The 20,289-nt window shown below is 40.4% G+C and overlaps 1 protein-coding gene across 1 annotated transcript in view; it reads left to right on the top strand.

Moving 5' to 3' along the window:
- LOC308362755 (transmembrane protease serine 9-like) overlaps window positions 1-20,039 on the top strand; it is a gene marked incomplete at both ends in the record, with an annotated part of 32,104 nt that extends 12,065 nt beyond the window's left edge. The window contains 8 exons of the mRNA XM_080835482.1: window positions 15,131-15,244; window positions 16,494-16,668; window positions 16,804-17,066; window positions 17,261-17,397; window positions 17,512-17,746; window positions 17,965-18,127; window positions 18,384-18,652; window positions 19,936-20,039. Coding sequence (XP_080691608.1) covers window positions 15,131-15,244; window positions 16,494-16,668; window positions 16,804-17,066; window positions 17,261-17,397; window positions 17,512-17,746; window positions 17,965-18,127; window positions 18,384-18,652; window positions 19,936-20,039 — 1,460 coding nt within the window. The remainder of the gene's footprint in view (window positions 1-15,130; window positions 15,245-16,493; window positions 16,669-16,803; window positions 17,067-17,260; window positions 17,398-17,511; window positions 17,747-17,964; window positions 18,128-18,383; window positions 18,653-19,935) is intronic.
- Window positions 20,040-20,289: the final 250 nt, after the last annotated feature.

The raw sequence follows: 20,289 nt of genomic DNA, 5'->3' as shown, positions 1-20,289 counted from the left end.
GGGAAGCACACTATTGTTCTTCGTTTTTTACTATTTTTTTTATTCTAGTAGTTTTTCTTGCAGCTAACTACTCCTCGCCCGATTGAGATAGAGACGCCGTTCAAACACCAAAACGTCCGGCCCGATCCGGTGCAAGCTGCTTTTCGTGGCGGTACTCCTTGCCACTCCTTTTTTATTCCTCTTTTTCCATCACCTTTTTTCTCCATAGACTTGCATGGCAGAACTTTGAGGCATTATGACATCATAATAGGCTCATTAAACTGGCTTGCACCTGTGATTCACTGACAACTCTCACTGACACCTGCGCACGGTTCCTCTTCTCTCTCTGTCCCTCTCCATTCAACTGTATAACTAGGAATATTAAGAGACACCTTCCATACCAGGGCTCTACCCACTCATGCATACTCACTCATGTTTACTCACTCGTGCATACTCACTCATGCATACTCACTCATGCATACTCACTCATGCATACTCACTCGTGCATACTCACTCATGCATACTCACTCGTGCATACTCACTCATGTTTACTCACTCATGCATACTCATTTGTGCATACTCATTTGTGCATGCTCATCCAGCAGGGAGAGCTGGAGAGCTGACACCTGCCCCAATTCCAAGGCACTTGTTCTCTCGGTCATGGCCGCAACAGAGCAAGCACACTCTCGCAGTTCGTTCACGAAACGCATTCTAGTTGTATCTTAACATCACTAAAATAAAATAGCCAGCATCTTCTGACTGCCAGTGCATCCACATCCACATATACTGTATAGGACACCTTCAGTGGGATAACCCAGTGCAATGCAAGCACTATATTAGAGACATATTTTGTTGTTTTGGATGAGAGCAACACATTATTGCACCAAATAAGTGGCATATTTATATCTGACCTCCATGTTGCAATATGATGAAATTTCATATAGTAAATCATTAACATTTTTGTAAGGAAGTATTGAAGGACTTGCGATAATAAAAAGCGATAATAAAGAGATGAAGCGCTATGATGAACAGATCTTAGAGAAGTCAAAATTTTGCAATTTTAGGCGATGCATTGGAGAGGGAGGTGACATTTCTTCATCAACTATTTGTTATACTCAAAATAGGTATGCTTTTCATTAACACTTCTGCTAACCAAGAGCCAACTAATGGGCTTTTGGATTGCCGATGGAAAATGTCCAAGAACTCTGAACAAAAGAAACGGAAATGTAAAGACTAAACAATAACTTGCATTCCGATCATTATTCAAACATGCATTGTAATAATATGTCACTGAAGCATTTGATGTTATAAATCTCATAAAAGGAAGCGCTACTCTGCAAAATGCTAATGATCTTAGCACCGTCTTGTCCTCATCTCTGCTCCTCATTCCACTCTCTGCTCACTTCCATACCCAGGGGCTCCTAAGGAAGTTGTTCCTGTTGTTGACAACAAAGTGTGTGATGAACTCTTAACATTTGCAAGAATTACAGACAACATGATATTCAATTTCAATTTAATTCAATTCAATTTTATTTGTATAGCGCCATAACAATACAATTGCCTCTAGGCGCTTAACAGAGCCCAGAGCCTAAACCCCCTCAGTGCATGCACAATGACAACAGGGGGACGGAAAAACTCCCTGTTAGGCAGGAAGAAACCTTAGGCAGAACCACGGCACATAAGGGGGGACCCATCTGCTTGAGGTCGGACGGGTGGAGACAGGAAGGTGGGAAGAGGGGGAAGGGGGGAAGGGGGAGGGTTGTGTGGCAGAAGGGGAAAGGAAGCAACAGGGGTTATACACAGCCAGCATTTGATCGCTGGACATAGTATGTATACAGACATCCGGTGGTAAATACATGATACAGGCAAGACCAGATTACTGTACCAATATAAACATTTTCAGTGGTGGCAATAATGTATATTGTATATAAATGCTAGCATAGGGAATTGGGTAGAGTAGGTGTACGGCAATGCAGTGGCGATGGGTGCGATTGGCCGAGGGTTTCTCCAGGTAGACCAGGTGGAGAGACTACAGCAGTGTCCCATAGCGGAGATATTCTTGTTTAGTAGGGTAAGAAAAGGGAAAGAAAAGGAAGAAAGTGAGTGGGTAGAGTTCAGCTGTCCATGTGCGTAGATGCGGAGTGGTGGGGGTGAGGAGCAATAGTTCCCCTTCCATCATTGGAAAATGCTATAAGGGAGAGAGAACATTTATGTTAGTAGACATCAATTTCAGAAACAGATAGGGAGATACATTTGGGTAGTAGATTTAACAGTAAGCAATACGGCTATTTTATCAGTGTTATTATAGGCATACGCAATTTGATATGGAAGGAGAGAGAGAGAGAGAGAGAAAGAGAAAGGGAAAAGATATGTTTAGTAATGCTGGCATTTGTTTTTAGTTTTTCTTGCAGCTAACTACTCCTCGCCCGTTTGAGATAGAGACGCCATTCAAACACCGAAATGTCCGGCTCGATCCGGTGCAAGCCGCTATGACTTTTCGTGGCGGTACTCCTTGCCACTCCTTTTTTATTCCTCTTTTTCATCCCCTTTTTTCTCCATAGACTTGCATGGCAGAACTCTGTGCATTATGACATCATAATAGGCTCATTAAACTGGCTTGCACCTGTGCTTCTCACTGACACCTCCGCCAAATCCAAGGAACCGCATTTTCTCTGTCCCTCTCAATTCAACTTTGAAAAAGAATAAGAGGAACCGTATTTCTCTGTCCCTCTCAATTCAACTTTGAGAAAGAATAAGAGTAACTACAGTTTCTAACCTAGCTACCGTATTTCCACTTCGTTAAGGTGAGTTGAATGGCAGCATTTTCAGTGTACTGACTGAAATTTTAATGGAAACTGATGGTGTTAGCCGTAGCAGCTAGCATATAAATTAACGTTACGTTAACGTTGGAGACGCCATTTTCCTTAATTCAAGTTGTGAAGTAAACCTTTGAAGTAATTCATGAATTTAGTTGTGTGGATATAGTGAGCTAAGGCTTGTATTCCCACTACGGTAACGTTAGCTATCCTAGCTGTGTTAAGCAGCTGTAACATCTGAGTACGGGGCTAAAGGCTAACTAACACTACGTAACGGGAGTATCCACTGGCAGTTTCAGCTAGCCGTAACGGGGGATCATTTTCCTTAATTCAAGTTGTTAAAGGCACCCAGTGCAACTTTATGTAAACATTCAATGAAAAATAAACATTCAATTTCTAGTCTTTTTTACACGTAGTAAGTTTCAATAACTCCATACCATTACATATCGTCATTCAAGGAGCAAAGATGAGACGTCATTGTGTGGTGAGAACTGATAGAAAATCTTAAACAACAACAATCGCCGGGGGGGGAGAGGCCATTTTTCCATTGACTGGAAGCCTGCTGTATTTATTGAAGGTTACAAAATATAAAGAAAATGGCGGCGATTGTTGTTGTTATCGATTTTCTATCAGTTCTCACCACACAACGACGTCTCATCTTTGCTCCTTGAATGTCGATATGGAATGGTATGGAGTTATTGAAACTTACTACGTTTAAAAAAGACTAGAAATTGAATGTTTATTTTTAAGCCTCGAAAGTTGCACTGGGTGCCTTTAAGTAAACCTGTGAAGTAATTCATGAATTTAGTTGTGTGGATATAGTGAGCTAAGGCTTGTATTCCTACTACGGTAACGTGAGCTATCCTAGCTGTGCGGGGCTATGTAAAAGTTGCTTATACTGAAAGAATGGTTAACTTGTTGTGGCCGATAGCGTGAGTTAACATTAACCCGTGTCCTGGGAGTAATGATTCATGAGAGACCTTGAATCATTAGGTTAACTGAAAAACGTTTGAGGATGTACCTGGACACAGCGTAGCTGTTGTAGTGTGCTCAGTTTTCGAAAACTAGACTGAAACTAAGAAGGATAACTATGACTAAATGTGACTAAAACTTATATGCACTGAATCTAAAATAGCTGCTGAATCTAAAATAGCTGCCAAAATGAACACTGAGATGTATTAATTTTGGCAGCTATTTTAGATTCAGTCTTAAGACAAAAATGCATATTAGTTTTAGTCACATTTAGTCATAGTTATCCTTCTTAGTTTCAGAAGAGGTTTTTCATGGTTGCTAGCTCTAATCAGATGTACTATAGGCTTATAAGGGAAGACTAACTTTTTATGCCAACGAACACCAATAACTAGAACTAATTTGACAGACTATAAACCAATGTGATACACGTGCTCTCTAGCTATACAGTAAAAGTGTTGCTTACGTTAGATACTAGACCTACAGTCTAACTCTAACTGCATTAAGTCAAACAAGCTATATCTTACAATAAACTTTAAGTAAAGCTGGCTATGTAAGATACTACTAATAACAATTAAAAAGAGGTCAACCAAAGCGTTGTATGAACAAATGCAGTAATTTGATCAATTTACCAGCTAAATTGCTTTGGAATAACTGAACATGAATGGGGTTAAACGTTGGAAAATACAATGTTTGTAACTATAGGTCGCAAATGAGTATGACATGCTTTGCTTCCGCGTAAAAAAAACCTGCTGTGCTCCTAAATTTCTTTGTGTGCTCCTAAATGTTTTCATTTAGGAGCACCTTGGGAAAAACCTTAGCGTAGAGCCCTGCAAATACTCTACTTTTTTTCTCTCTCCTTCTTTCTCTTTATCCCTCTCACTCTACTTTCTCTCACACTCCATCTCTCTGCTTCACTTTTTTTTCTCCTTCTTTCAATATTTTCCCTCTTCACTCTCTCTTTACTGTCTTTATCCAGAGCCACTCTTGTTCACTCTTTCCACTCTTTTCTTTTCAAAACGTCCGGCCCGATCCGGTGCAGGTTGCTATGACTTTTCGTGGCGGTACTCCTTGCCACTCCTTTTTTATTTCTCTTTTTCATCACCTTTTTCTCTCATTGAATAACATGGTGGAAGGTTGAGCCATTGTGACGACACCCACTCTGAGATAGGAGAAGGCGAAGCTCTCTTTAATGCCATAAAAATCATGCTAATCGAAAACCGGTTAGATAGAGAGTGCAAAATATTAAAACGAATGTAGTGGCAACAGTTTCAGGTACAGTTTATACACCCGCTCTAACAGTGTTAACCAGTATGTGAGTAACGTGGGTTTTATTAAGGCATAGCGTGTGTAATGTGTAGCTATTTCATTCCGTTTGTTAACCTTTCCGGCTGTCTGTATACCAGCAGCAGAGCGGAGCATTTCACTCCCCTGCCATCTCGGAATGAAATAGCTACACAATACACACGCTATGCTTTAATAAAACTCACGTTTTACGAGACACCAACAGAGGCACAATCGACAAGTCTTACCATTGAAGATCTTTGACGTTCGGTCTGAAACTACATCCAGCCATCCAGGTTAATCCAAGTTATTGTGGAGAACGACAGTTGCATCAATCATTTCATTAAAACTTCACACTTATTACATTGGACATATCCACCAGCCTAATTAGAATCTGCATTGTCTACTGAGCAGAAATATCTCCATACAGTAGATTTCCCTTCGTTTAGTATAATTTTAAACTTTCCAGATGACTGTATTGCCCCGCTCGTCAAGTGATACGTGTCCAGAAACAAGGCCCTTTGTCTGGATAGCCATAGCTAGCATAACTGCCATTGAAATCCAATGGTAATGCTACCTAGCTAGGTATGCTAATTGTCGGTATCCATCGTTAACTCGTTAATCGTTAACCATCATGTCACTGGCTTTAATTTAAGAATGGCATGTTAGTAGTACATTTAGTAGTACATATAATATCAGTACACTTGATTCATTACTGCTGATGTGTTACTTATATATGTTACTTATTAGCAGCTAGCTACCTAGCTAGCCACTATGAGTTCCAATGTGTTTTCAGTTAGTGTTAGCGGCAAGCTAAGCTAGCTGCTGTAATAGTTGAGTTGAGCTTCAGTTAAGACGCTGCGTACCTAGTGTTGCCACCTGTCCCGGTTTTACCGGATTGTCCTTCTTTTTTGTAGCCTGTCCCGGAAAATTTCTAAATTCTCCCGGGACACGGCATGTCCCGGTTTTTCATGGGCCTATCAACATGAACATTCCTGATCATAAAATATTTTTTCCTGCGGGTCCATCCATACACTCAAAATATGCGTTGTATCTCATTATGCTCAACCTCTCTCTCCTGCGCAGACTGCACGGCCACTAGGAGTGTGACGTAGCATAGCCAATCTCGCACGCGCAATATTTCAACTGATGCTTGCTATCGAAGGGCGTGTGAAAGAGGTTGAATCGCTACTGCACGTTACTGTAGTAGGTTGTTCTGAATAGAAACAATGTTGACATGGGAGGGGTGACTGAGGACGAGGATGGCACTACTGGAACTGACAGGCCAGTTAAAAAGAACATTTAACGTAACACTTGTTTTAATAATGATTGGATGAAAAACGGAAATTACTCCAAATGGATAATAACCACACCAGGCGATCCACTTTCTGCTACATGTAACCTATGCTCACATTGCTCAGTTAAGATTCTCGTTAAGCATAAAGTGAAATCTGCTTTGGATGAACTTGCTTAAACAAAAAAAACATCAGAATCGTGTTCAAGTTACCAGACAAACCAAGGCAATTTCATTCATGATTACAAAATGTTCAGCAGACAAAGTTACTGTTGCCGAATTAACAGCTACTTATCATGGTGTGCGACATGGTTACAGCTACCTGTCAAGTGTCATTAGGTGGGTTTTCATCTCATGTTTTAATGCACATTTCTCTATATTCGCATAGAGAAAATGCGCATTAAAACATGGGATGGAAACCCACCTACTGATAGCTGCAACAAAGGGAAACACACAGTATAAATGGAAGACCAGGTAAGAAAATTATTACATCAAGAAGGCCTATATGACAAATGCATTAAGCGTAAGAGGCTATGTGATGCCAAAGTATGTTAAAGGCAACTCTAATAATGTCATCCCTCATGTGTTTAGCTGAGGGGTAGAGAAGGCAAGCACAAGTAGGGGAGACCGGGGACAGTTGTAACAGGGGACGGTTGTAACACTGTGAATTACTCCAATCAGAAACCAGCTATGATGACGAAACTCACTGTGCTTGTGCACATTTAGTTTCCCTCCTTACTTGCGAAAACGGGAGTCGCATTTGAAACCTACAGGGGGCGCTATAAAGCAAAGTCTGTTTTTGAGGTCAAAAAAACACTTTTCTTCCCGATGTTCTTTTTTGGATGCCGTCCAAAGATAAAATGTCTATGAATTCAAACAAGTATTATTAGAATCCCTGTTTTGTAAGCTAAAAATAGACATGACTATCAAGTGTCAAACTAGCAGTCAAGCCAGTTGACATGAGATCAAAACATGGTTCGTCATACTGGGACAGTTGTAACGCCCTGTTACAACCGTCCCAGTATGACGAACCAAGTTTCATTTATATTTTAAAAACTAGCTAGGGTTAGGTATAGAGATGCAGATGTTGGTATTAATGTGCAAGTTAAAAGTAAAATGTACACTGTGCATTGCAAATAATAATAATAATAATATTAATTAATACATACAATAATACATATCCTGTTTCCCATTGTTTACTTCCTTGTTCCTGCCATGTGTTCCTTGTCAATTATTGTTGCGTGGTAGCCTGTCTTAAATGTTTCATGTGCATCACAGCTTTTGAATCTGAGTCCTGAGTTTACATTAAAGCGTGCCAAACATCAGAAAGAGGAAGACGAACAGGGGAGTCCCATTTCCTTTGCTGGAGAGGGCTTCCAATGACATTACACAGGGAAAGTCAGTAAGGGCAGTGGCCAAATCATATGACATTTGCCATGTGACCCTGTATCGATTTCACAAGAAGAGGAGCCAGGGATCGACACATCCCAGAGTTTGATACTGGACTCCAAAAAGGGTTTTCTCTCCAGAGCAGGAGCTCCTCATATCAGATTATTTAAAGCAGGCAGCTGATTTATATTATGGGTTGAGCCCAAAGGAGGTAGGCTAGAACTAATTGAACTAACTAAACTGTTTACAATATAAATAATAATATCTATATCTACAATACATATAACTACAGGTCTACAATAAATATAACATTTTATATAATTTTTAATTATATATATTTTGGACATGTTACAACTGTCCCTGACATGTGTTACAACCGTCCCTAACACTGGGACGGTTGTAACAGTGGGTGAGACTGTATTAAAATCAATTTTGCAACCTGTACATATTTCATAAAACCACTTAAATACCATGTTTCAGTAGATGACATATTGAAGTTTATAATATAACAAATTGGTTATTCCAGTGTAAATGTTTTTTGAATTATTGCTAAAAAATGCAAAAAGTGTTACAACTGTCCCCGGTCTCCCCTAATGCACCTGTATCTAAGGAACTAGGTAAGCTGTTTCCACTCATGAGATTGCTTTATGTTTAAAAAATTCAGTGCATACAATCTGCACCAAAGACAATTCTGTGGCGTCGGTTAGATGTCTAAGGGACATTTTTGTTCATGCAGGTGGGCCCAGGGATGGATTTCCGAACAGGCATACTGGGCCCAGGCCCCCATGAGCTCAGGGGGCCCCTAAGCCAGAGCCTCTGCATGAAGTCGCTGTTATTAACTATTAAGTGTACCTGCGCTGTGTTAGCAAATGTATATGTGCGCTGTATACTGTTGAGGTACAGGTGAATTAAGTTATTGTGCTGTTCAACAAAAAAAATTTCAATGTCAATTCAATGTTGCAAGGTTTTGCGAGCGCACAAGAATTTTTTTTCAGCGCGAAGAGTTAGGGGCCTTTTACACGGCCAGGCCCAGGGGCCCATGGTTTCATTATCCGTCCATGGGTGGGCCGTGGTATGTCGTGTCATCAATATGTCCCGGTTTTTTGTCAGACACAGGTGGCAACCCTATGCGTACCGTACTTCATCATCACATTCGATTATTTATTACAAACAAATTCGAATTCAGCTGTAGGCATGAGATCTGTATCTTGGAGACTAATTGCATCCACAATTTAAGACAGTACTGCAAGCTAGACTACTACAGTTGACACAACACAGGAGGTCCCTGGGCCTGAGAAGGTAAGGTAAGGAGTTTAATGTGGCTATAATATGGAATTTTAAATGTGCCTAAAACTAGACTAAATTGTAATGAGTTTTCGAAAACTAGACTGAAACTAAGAAGGATAACTATGACTAAATGTGACTAAAACTTATATGCATTTTTGTCTTAAGACTGAATCTAAAAATAGCTGCCAAAATGAACACTGAGATAGGGGACCCCTTAATCTGCAATTCATGGTTGCTAGCTCTAATCAGATGTACTACCTAGGCTTATAAGAGAAGACAAACTTTTTATGCCAACGAACACCAATAACTAGAACTAATTTGACAGACGTGATACACGTGCTCTCTATCTATACAGTAAAAGTGTTGCTTACGTTTGATACTAGACCTACAGTCTAACTCTAACTGCATTAAGTCTAACATATAGGCCTATCTTACAATAAACTTTAAGTAAAGCTGGCTATGTAACCGCATTCATTCCAATATTGTTGCACAGATGTTTCCTTTTACCAAGATAACAATTTCAACAATTCACTTAGCTCAGTAAGTCAGTATAACGAAACTCTGGAACTATTAGGCTATGACCAAATGTAACACACTAGACCCTTTCACAATAAACAAGCAAACAAACAAACAAAAACAGAACAACAAAGATACCCTCATATGTCTAAACGTCAGTGGAGCCAAAATATAATGGTTGAGCTTGGTTGCTTGCTAAAATATATTGGACGAAGGCCCCACTATACTGACTGAGTAGATGTAAATACATGTTAATTCATAGGCACTTGTTCTCTCTGTCACAGAGCAAGCACACTCTCGCAGTTCGTTCACGAAACGCATTCTAGTTTAGTTTGGTAGTGTACCTATGGAGATATCAGTCGTAAGTTTTCTTTTTTAGTTCTGGTGAGTGAGGACAGCTGCATGTCACACCCGACATCTGTTATAGCACTCTTACACAGTGCAACATACACTGCCTGCAACTTGCAACCTGCACACACAGATGAGTAATGATGGCATTTGTTATTTAGTTTGGTAGTGAACTTATGGAGATATCAGTCGTAAGTTTTCTTTTTTAGTTCTGGTGAGTGAGGACAGCTGCATGATATGTGCTGGCCTCCCTGAAGGAGGGAAAGATTTCTTTGAACATTATTCATAATTTTTACCTTCATACCACCCACATATTTGCATCAATATTACTGTTGTAAATCAACTGGTCAACCATTGGAAAAGACAATTACTGTCTGCTGTTTTCTCCCAAAGCAGCACATACGTAACGTACAAAAAACGCCATGTTTCACATTTTTCATTTCTTTTAATAGGGTAACTCAGGTGGTCCAATGGTACAAAATCAGGATTCTGCATGGGTCCAGTCGGGTGGTTAGTTTCGGGATTGGCTGTGCTCAACTTAAATTACCTGGAGTTTACGCCAGGGTATCCCGTTATGAAGACTGGATCAAATCCTTTATCAGAAGTGACCCACCAGGCTCTGTCCAGGTCATCACCCCTACACCACTGCCTCCAGCTGCCATCACAGCCACCACAACCACTTCCCCCACAGCCAGGGGCAACAACGTCACATGCTCAGTCTGCCTGCATCTCCTCCTCTCTCTTGTCTGATTGGATAGAGATCCTTGTCCTATCACAGGGCCAAACATTCTGAATTAGGAGTACAATGTCTGATTCTGTTTAAATGGATGTTTGTGACATTCGTCTTTTCTTTTTACAGAACCATTTACTGTAACTGTAATATTCTCTTGTAATATTTCTGGTAAAACATAACAATAAAAAGAGGCAATTGTTGTTCATGGCATACTAACTAACTAAGAAGCACAGTTACAGCCTGGACTTCAAGTTCAATCTTGATAAAGTCTTAAATCTGTATTTTAGAAAAACGATATTGATATTTTCCATAACAGGAGTGAAGAGATAGTCTGCTAAATGAGGCAGAAAAATGAACCCATAACAAAACAACAACAGCTTAATGTGGGCTTTCACTTTCTAGCACATAGCAGACTTTTGGTCATCTGTTCTACTGTAAAGAAAAAAGTAATTATTAGGCCTATCTGGCGTTTTACACTCTTTACATTTCATGGATGGTTGGATTTGATGCTTAACACAGGTGCAATATTGAATTGCTTTAATTTCACCACAAGATTACTTTAAATTGATCAGTGTCTATGTAGTTTCCAGGAAGTGCCTAATATTTACAGTCTAAACAGGCTTATCAGATGACATGTTAATGCACCTTAGTCTAGAGGATAGGCTATGAGAATCAGTGAGGGACTGGGTTGATCAACAAATAACTGCATAGGCTCCAAAAAGGACTTAAAATAGTTTCACCATAGAGTTCTCTTGGCATGCCTGCGATGGCAGGATCTATGTACATTGTGGCTGCAATCATTTGTGTAAATGGTAAGTAACTATGTGGTTGTTTTATAATGCTTTAATGGGGAAGACAGCTTTACATCATCATAGCTTTAGGTTGATTAGCCTTGAATTTGGACAATTACATTCACACCAGTCACAGAGAATCCCTTTACTGTTGTGGGTTAAAAGGAATTACGATTACAATTGTTCAGTCTTTGCTGAGTTATTGAGTATGTTACCCCGTGTCACTTTAAACCTAAGTTGCCAAGTCTCTGTAAGTTTTGATGGTTTCCCTGACTTTCCAGGGGTTATTAAACAGTTTTTACATATATCTTGGACAGTTCTATATTTTTGGAGTTTGATGGTAGAATTTTTATTTTCATTTCCATCACATTGCGACTGTGACTGTGTCCTACCACTGTTCTATGGCGCCACTGACAGAGTTCTCAGCTGAGAAGCAGGAGACCTGCATTTGATCTTCGTCGGTCAACTCTTTATGACAATTACACATATTAAGGACATCTCTTTAATCCTTTAATAACATCACAGACCATACTAAACATGTGATACATGTCAATATGACACAAAAAGACTGTAATTGTTGTAAAGGTTGTAATTGCATTAATTACCAAAGGTGATTTTGTTTGCCTCCATATTAGGACATAATACTTGTGAGACTTGGTAAATATTTCAGAAAGGAAGATAAAGCACACAGATCTACACAATTGGTCCCAACCCATTCCGAATATTGTATTTGTCTCTCCATTGTGTGTGTGTTGGTATATAATAATTGTGTATTTGATGTTAAACACAAGTTCAAGTTAGGCTTTCTGAAACACAGACATCTACACAGATATTTCATTGTGTTTGTGTAATTACATTTCATTTGTAGGCTTTCCCCGCATTCAAAGTGCCACCACTGCCCCAAATGAAAACATCTCCAGTCCTGGTAAAGTGTAGTATGTCTGTGTTTGTATGAGTGTGAGTATGTAAAGTTGTATGCATGTGATTGTAAGAGTGTGAGTATGTAAAGTTGTATGTATATATGTGTGTGTTTGTAGGAGTATAATCATGTTAATACATTATATAAAGTGCATTCAGAAAGTATTCAGACCCCTTCACTTTTTAACATTATGTTATGTTGCAGTCGTACGCTAAAATCATCTCAATTCAATTTTCCTCATCAATCTACACTCAATATCCTATCATGCCAAAAAGAAAACAGGATTTTAGATATTTTTGCAATTTCAATACGCTGTCTGAATTTGAATATTTTCTGACTGTTCGGTTTATTGTGTAGGTGTGTGTGTGTTTATTTAAATATGAATACAGTGTATGTGTCCAGCTGAGTGTCATCTTTTGTTCTAACTAAAAATATCTCTTGAAAGAGTCCTAAATTAACTTGAAATATTTGTGTATATATCTGTAATATGACACGAGTGAGAGTGGGGTTGGTAAAGGATATCCCCACAGATTCTGCCAGAAATATTACACATTTTAAACACATATCAATCCTTACATCATTTTCATCTCTGTCATTTTATTATGCAATTCATTTTGCTCTACACATCTCAAGGTGTCACAGCCACCACCTCTGACAATACAGGAACAATAACTCCTGCACACAGTAAGTGATATTTTTATTTCATTTCCACAATCCAACGTTGGTGGAACGAACTGCCTAGCACTTCCAGAGCAGGGGCGTCCCTCTCTACCTTCAGAGAGCACCTCCCTTCCTAACTGGCACCTTGGCTTCACTTGCACTAAAGCAGTGACAGTCCCTCATTTCCTTTTCTTTCTATGTCGTTTTCTATTTCTTAAAAAAGCAGTATGTATTGTTACACCAGGTTTTATTGCTCTTAGCTTGACTGTTCTCTCCCTTGTATGTCGCTTTTGACAAAAGCGTCTGCTAAATGACTAAATGACTAAATGTAAATGTAAATGTAACATCTTTTTCACCTCTGTCATTTAATTATGTATTTAATTCTGCTGTAGGTGCCACCTTTGCTACCAGTGAAACCATAACTAGTACTGGGAATGGAAGAACCACTCCTGATGTAAGACCCACAACAACAGCCACCACCTCTGACAATACAGGAACAATAACTCCTGCACACAGTAAGTGATATTTTTATATCATTTCCACAATCCAACGTTGGTGGAACGAACTGCCTAGCACTTCCAGAGCAGGGGCGTCCCTCTCTACCCTCAGAGAGCACCTCCCTTCCTAACTGGCACCTTGGCTTCACTTGCACTAAAGCAGTGACAGTCCCTCATTTCCTTTTCTTTCTATGTCGTTTTCTATTTCTTAAAAAAGCAGTATGTATTGTTACACCAGGTTTTATTGCTCTTAGCTTGACTGTTCTCTCCCTTGTATGTCGCTTTTGACAAAAGCGTCTGCTAAATGACTAAATGACTAAATGTAAATGTAAATGTAAATGTAAATGTAACATCTTTTTCACCTCTGTCATTTAATTATGTATTTAATTCTGCTGTAGGTGCCACCTTTGCTACCAGTGAAACCATAACTAGTACTGGGAATGGAAGAACCACTCCTGATGTAAGACCCACAACAGCCACCTCTGACACTACAGGGACAATAACTACTGCAGACAGTAAGTGATATTCCTATTTAATATCCACTGATCATTCAAAGCAGAAACCTCAAGACAGAGCTTTTGAATTCCCAATGAACTTGTAATAATTCTGTTATGCACATCACACAATGAACGCAGAACTCTATAACTGAATAGTTAATATGGGTATTATCAGTACTGTATACACTAAATCACAAATCATTCATGCTGCACATACACTAATAATGTGTTTTGAACACTTAATTAACTGAGCAGAGACTAACCGCTGTATAGATGCAGAACATTGAGTGGAACCTTATGGAACCCATACACATTCCCTCATCACCACACAACATTTAGACACGTCCATTTGACAGAGGAGTGCTTTCATTTTGGTTTCCTCCTTAGAATTCAACCATATTCAAGTTGTATCTTAATATCACTAAAATATAATAGCACACAACCAGCTTCTTAGGACTGCAAGTGCACACACATCCATATAGGAAACCTTCAGGGGGATAACCCAGTGCAATGCAAGAACTATATTACACCAGGAGAGACATCAGAGGGAAAATATTGTTTTGGCTGAAAGTAACAAGTTATAGCACCAAATGAGTGGCATATTTAAATCTGACCTTAGGATACCCCCACGGATGTGATTCTGCCATAAATATTACACGTTATAAACACATATCAATTGTTAAGGCCGCTTGGCTCAAAGCAGACCTAACATAAAGGAGACCACACCGTAGCGTTGCGTTTTAGATATTTATTGACATAAATAGTATAAACGATCAGCATCGTGTAAAAAAGTAAAGTGTAATGCAAGATGTGTCTAGGGGTAAATGGATAAACAAAACATAAGGCGACGGAGACAAAGAAGGAGGCGAGATCCCCAAAAGGGCAACAAGTTTGGGCAGAGCTCCCAACGAACTCTCCCGTCCGAGCAGGTAGGAGAATGAGAGAGAGAGCGACATCACGCCAGAGCCGGCCCTCTTATGGCGAAGCCAATTTACTCCAAAGCCACCACACCTGTACTCAGCACCCTGCAGGAGACAGACAGCAGACCAGCAGTAGAAAAGGGGCAGAGCCTCCAAGGAAGGAGACCCGCCGGGTCGTAACACAATCCTTTTCATCTCTGTCATTTAATTATGTGTTTAATTTTTCTGTAGGTGTCACCCTTGCTACCAGTGAAACCATAACCAGTACTGGGAATGGAAGTACCACTCCTGAACCCACAACAACAGCCACCTCTGACACTACAGGGACAATAACCACTGCCGACAGTAAGTGATATTCCTATTTAATTTCCACTGATCATTCAAAGCAGCACATTTAAGACAAAGCTTTTGAATTCACAATGAACTTGTAATAATCCCTTATGCACATCACACAATGAATGCAGAACTATATAGCTGAACAGTTCATATGTGTATACACTCTCCATTCTCCGACTCAGTCTCCATCTTCCCGTTGTATTAGAAAAATTACCAACAGTAGCATAGAGTGGAACCCTATGGAACCCATACACATTCCTTCATAACCACACAGCTTTCAGGCACATACATATGACAGAGGAGTACTCTCATTTTGGTTTGTGTTTCCTCTTTAGAATTCAACCATATTGGAATTGCATATATTGGAATATCACTAAAATATAATAACCAGCTCCTTTAGACTGCCAGTGCACACATATCCATAAAGGACACATTCAGTAGAATAACCCAGTGTAGTGCAAGCATGTTAGACCTGAAGAGACATCAGTGGGAAAATATTGTTTTAGAAGAAAGTATCACATTATAGCACCAAATAAGTGGCATATTTATATATGACCTTCATGTTGCAATATATGTGCATGCATGAGTGTTTCAGATAGATATGTATAAATGTTTCACTTGTATGTATGTAAGCATTTCATATGTATGTGTATATGACACAGAGGTATATGTATGCGTGTGTGTTTCTCATGTGTATGTGTGAGTGTTTCAGACAAGTATGTATAATATTTTATATATGAGCGTGCATAGGTTTACAGAGTATGTATGTATGTGTGAGTGTTTCAGTAGTGAGTGTGAGAGCGTTTCAATAGTGAATGTAAGAGTGTTTCATTAGTATGTGTGAGAGTGTCTCAGTAATGAGTGTGAGAGTGTCTCAATAGTTATGTCCTGAACGGCCCCTCATAGATATCCCTTACCCCCATGAATACAGGCCTCTGAGACATTTGCTCACAGCTGGATCTCTTAATCAATTTCCCCTGTGAATAAATGTAGACTGATACATATTCATGGAGGGATGGGGCTATGGGGTGACACCACTTATGCTATGGAGGATATAAAAACTTAAATGTTACAATGGCTGACCATATGAGACATAGGTGAAGCTTTTGGGTGAAACCTATGTCTATCTCCCTTGATGCGAATCACTGTACAAGATTAAACCTGTTCCTGATCATACTCAGACTGTGTCTTCACTACTCTGTTGGTAGTAAAAAAAATTACCATCAAACATTAACCACACAATCCACCTCTCCGTCAGATTGTGGGCAAGCCCCTCTGAACAGCCGGATTGTGGGTGGAGAGGGCGCCCTTTCTGGCAATTGGCCTTGGCAGGTTAGCATCCATTTTGAAGACGACTATGGAAAAGAGAACATCTGTGGAGGGACTCTCATCAACAACCAGTGGGTGCTAACTGCTGCCCACTGCATTGAAAGGTAAACACAAGCCTGCATACTGTAATAACAAAGCATTTCATTAACCTGATTAACACTCATTGTCTTTCATATTTGTTAAAGATAGAATGTGGATTTGAGATGCACATGACCCTTATGTGCGGTTCCATATTTCAGCCACTGGTACACTGTTTACCTGGGCAGGCAGACCCAGCATACCACTGCCAACCCTAATGAAGTCAAGCGTTCTGTCCAGTCAATCATCACTCATCCTGACTACCTGAATAAACCATTTGCTAATGACATTGCTCTAATGAAGCTGCGTACACCAGTCACTTTCACAGAGTATATCAGACCCGTCTGCCTGCCATCCAACATGAGCACTTTCCACAATGGCACCACCTGCTGGGCTACTGGCTGGGGCTCTGTGAACCTTGCAGGTGCCATTTTAACATGCACCAACTCTGTTATTATACTTGTGTTCAAGTGAGATATTGTTTGGATGTCAATACTTCATGATAGTATTTATGATATAAATGTTTGTAGTTTAAGGAAGCTTTAAAATTAATGTGTGGAAAAAGCATTTTACAAGAAGGTCACAGTTGCATTTTGTTTGATCTATTACACCTGCCAGAGCCCCGTCTATCTCCTCGGACACTGCAGGAAGTGGAGCTTCAGGTAGTGGGGAACAAAAAGTGTGCCTGCAAGGTTAACGGCCTTCAGCCCACTATGATCTGTGCTGGAGGGAAGGGGGGCAAAGCTGTCTGTCAGGTAAGGCAACTATACAAAACTATAAAAAGAGGCATAAGATATGTCGATTGTTGATGTGTTTGTCAAATACAAAACTGAACACCTTTCTGTTGACCCATTCACCCCTCCTTCCAGGGAGATTATGGAGGTCCCCTGCAGTGCAAACAAGGCTCCGTGTGGGTGCAGGCTGGTGTTACCAACTCTGGCTCATGTGGAACTGGTACAGACCCAGACGTCTATGCCCGTGTGTCTGCATTCCAGACTTGGATCATGGAGAATGTGGGAGATGGACCAGGTCTTGGCTTTGTGAATTTCACCTCCAATGGTGCGGACACAGACAATAAATTCACCTGCATCAATAGTAAAGACAGTAAGTGGGAATATTCTCTATGTGCTGAGTAGTTTCTGTACATAATAAAGTAAACCAGATCTGATATAGTCATCATCATGGTGGATTGCAACCACAGGGTGCAACACAACTAGGATGAAATTGTTGGATGAAATGCCTCAGCAACATTTTCTTGTCAACCGCTCATCATTCAGCATTTTTAGGCGATGCTTCATTCAAGTTTATTGTCTTGTCTCTAGTTTGTGGCACAGCTCCTCTCAGTAGCAGGATAGTTGGAGGACAGGATGCCTCTGCAGGGAGCTGGCCATGGCAGGTCAGCCTCGAGAGACCATATGATCACGTGTGTGGAGGTTCCCTCATCAACAAGGAGTGGGTGCTGTCTGCTGCTCACTGCTTCAGCAGGTAAGTGGCCACAGCATCTTTCTTCTAGTCCGCCTTTGCTGATGCTTTTATCGATCCTATTAAGCAAAGGATAGTTATCTCTGGCAGTTTTTCTAAACATGGTCCATGAGTCTGCACAACTTTTCATTTCTGGTTCCAAACATGTTCCAGAGTGAGTATGCATTTGGTAGCGGAGAAGTGCACCCCCTGTAAAATTTGTACAAGACCATATTCTTCTACTTCTCCACACTTTCTCTGTTTATCTATTTCCCATCAGTGCTAACACAAGCCGGTGGACCGTCCGTCTGGGTCGGCAGTCTATGGACGGTCCGAACACAAAAGCAGTGTCTAGAACCGTGGCTGAGATAATTCTACATCCTGATTTCGATGCTTTCACATATGAGAACGACATGGCTTTGCTCAGGATGAACAGCATTGTTTCCTTCACCAACTACATTAGACCCGTCTGCCTGGCAGCCAGCGGCTGCATTTTCCCCCAGGGAACAGAAAGCTGGGTCACTGGCTGGGGAAACATCAGGGAAGGAGGTGATATTTCTTTATCAACTATTAATAATACTTTAAATATGTATGTTTTTGACACAACACTGATTTTGACACAACACTTATGCTAACCAAGAGCCAACATATGGGCTCATGGATTACCAGTGGAAAATGTCCAAGAACTCTGAACAGAAGAAACTGCTGCTATGGAATGTGAATGGAAATATGTTCATAAAAAAAAAACATGCATTCTTACCATGAACATGTTCTCATCGAACATTCTTTAAACTCGTACTCTTATAATATATGAATGATGCATTTGATCAATCTCATAAAACCAGGGCTTTGAACCAGAATTTTTCCCAATTGGTTCGTTCCGAACAGAAACAGTATTTTAACGTTTCCGGTTTTCGTTTCAACCCTAAAATTGACGTTCCTGAACCGGTTAGAACAAAAAAATAAAGTTCCTGAACCGGTTAATAGTGTTCCATGTCAGCTGCGGTACATACAAATAAGTAGGTTGATCATTAGGACTTTAAAATGATCTTATATGTCTCTATCCTGTCATTAAACCTTAAAAAACCACTATAGGCTACATTATGTAAGCGGCATAACTGTAATTCTGACATTTTGTTAGTATTATGCATGAGTTAAGACAAGGAAAATGTATGCTATGTTGTTGGGCAAACAAAAACAAAACAGCATTTGGCCAAACCTCGTCAGGGCCTAATCAGTGCATTTTTGTCAACAGAGACAATACAAATATTACAAAACTACAATGGTATCTACAAAGCTACCATTGTGAATATTTAACTCATTAACACATGCCCAAAACCTTATCAGGGCCCAGAGGGAAATTAAAAAAGGATTCTGCCTATACTGCAACAGAATCAGTGGCGGTCCGTGCATTTCACGTCTAGGCCTTCAGCGATGTCCTACACGATGTTAAACTGAGTGAATCCACCTCTTAATACCATCACTATGATGCCATGGCTCTCGAACCATATATTTATACAGAAAGGCAGTATAAGTGAGCATTGCATCACCTTAACATAGTCGAGTACAACAGACTGTATTAACATTTTCCGGAGCATTTAAAATCAATACACCCGTATTAACAATACATTAAGAGTAGTAAACTCTCAGTTCTCTTTCATCATCTCGTGTTCGAGATCCACCTATGGGAGGGACATCCGTACCCGACCTCTGCAGAAGCAACCAATTGCACCAAGTCTGGCTTTGACAGACAGCAGCGCGAATCCGATGACACGGGTAGCTCCGCCCCGCTACCGTGGTATAAATTCTGAGGTAGCGCTGCACTTCTTCAGATGACATTCGCTTCTCGCGGATTGAGACCCTAAACTACTCTGCGAAGATTGACCGTAATTTGCTCGCTTTCACTGAACTGCCCGCAGGAGGACACATCCAGTAGCCCACCGGATTCGCCTCCGCCGGGCGTGATTGACGACGTTTTCGGTCAGTTTATTGTAAAAAAAAAAGAAAAAAAAAAAAAGTTTTCCAGAAGCTCTCCAGCTTACTGCTTGAAAGCTAATACTTTCTTCGTCGAGCTTGCCATCAGGTTGCCCAACCTCATGTCTCTCTCGAAGCCCACTACACCAGCTCTCGCCCAGGAGCCCACATCGCGTGCCTGCCCGGCCGCATGTGGTGCCCTCATCGCGGCC

The sequence above is a fragment of the Sprattus sprattus genome, assembly GCF_963457725.1.
Source record: "Sprattus sprattus genome assembly, chromosome: 3".
NCBI classification, from domain to species: domain Eukaryota; kingdom Metazoa; phylum Chordata; class Actinopteri; order Clupeiformes; family Clupeidae; genus Sprattus; species Sprattus sprattus.
The sequence above is the reverse complement of the archived record's forward strand: the minus strand, read 5'-3'. Positions and strand labels throughout refer to the sequence as shown.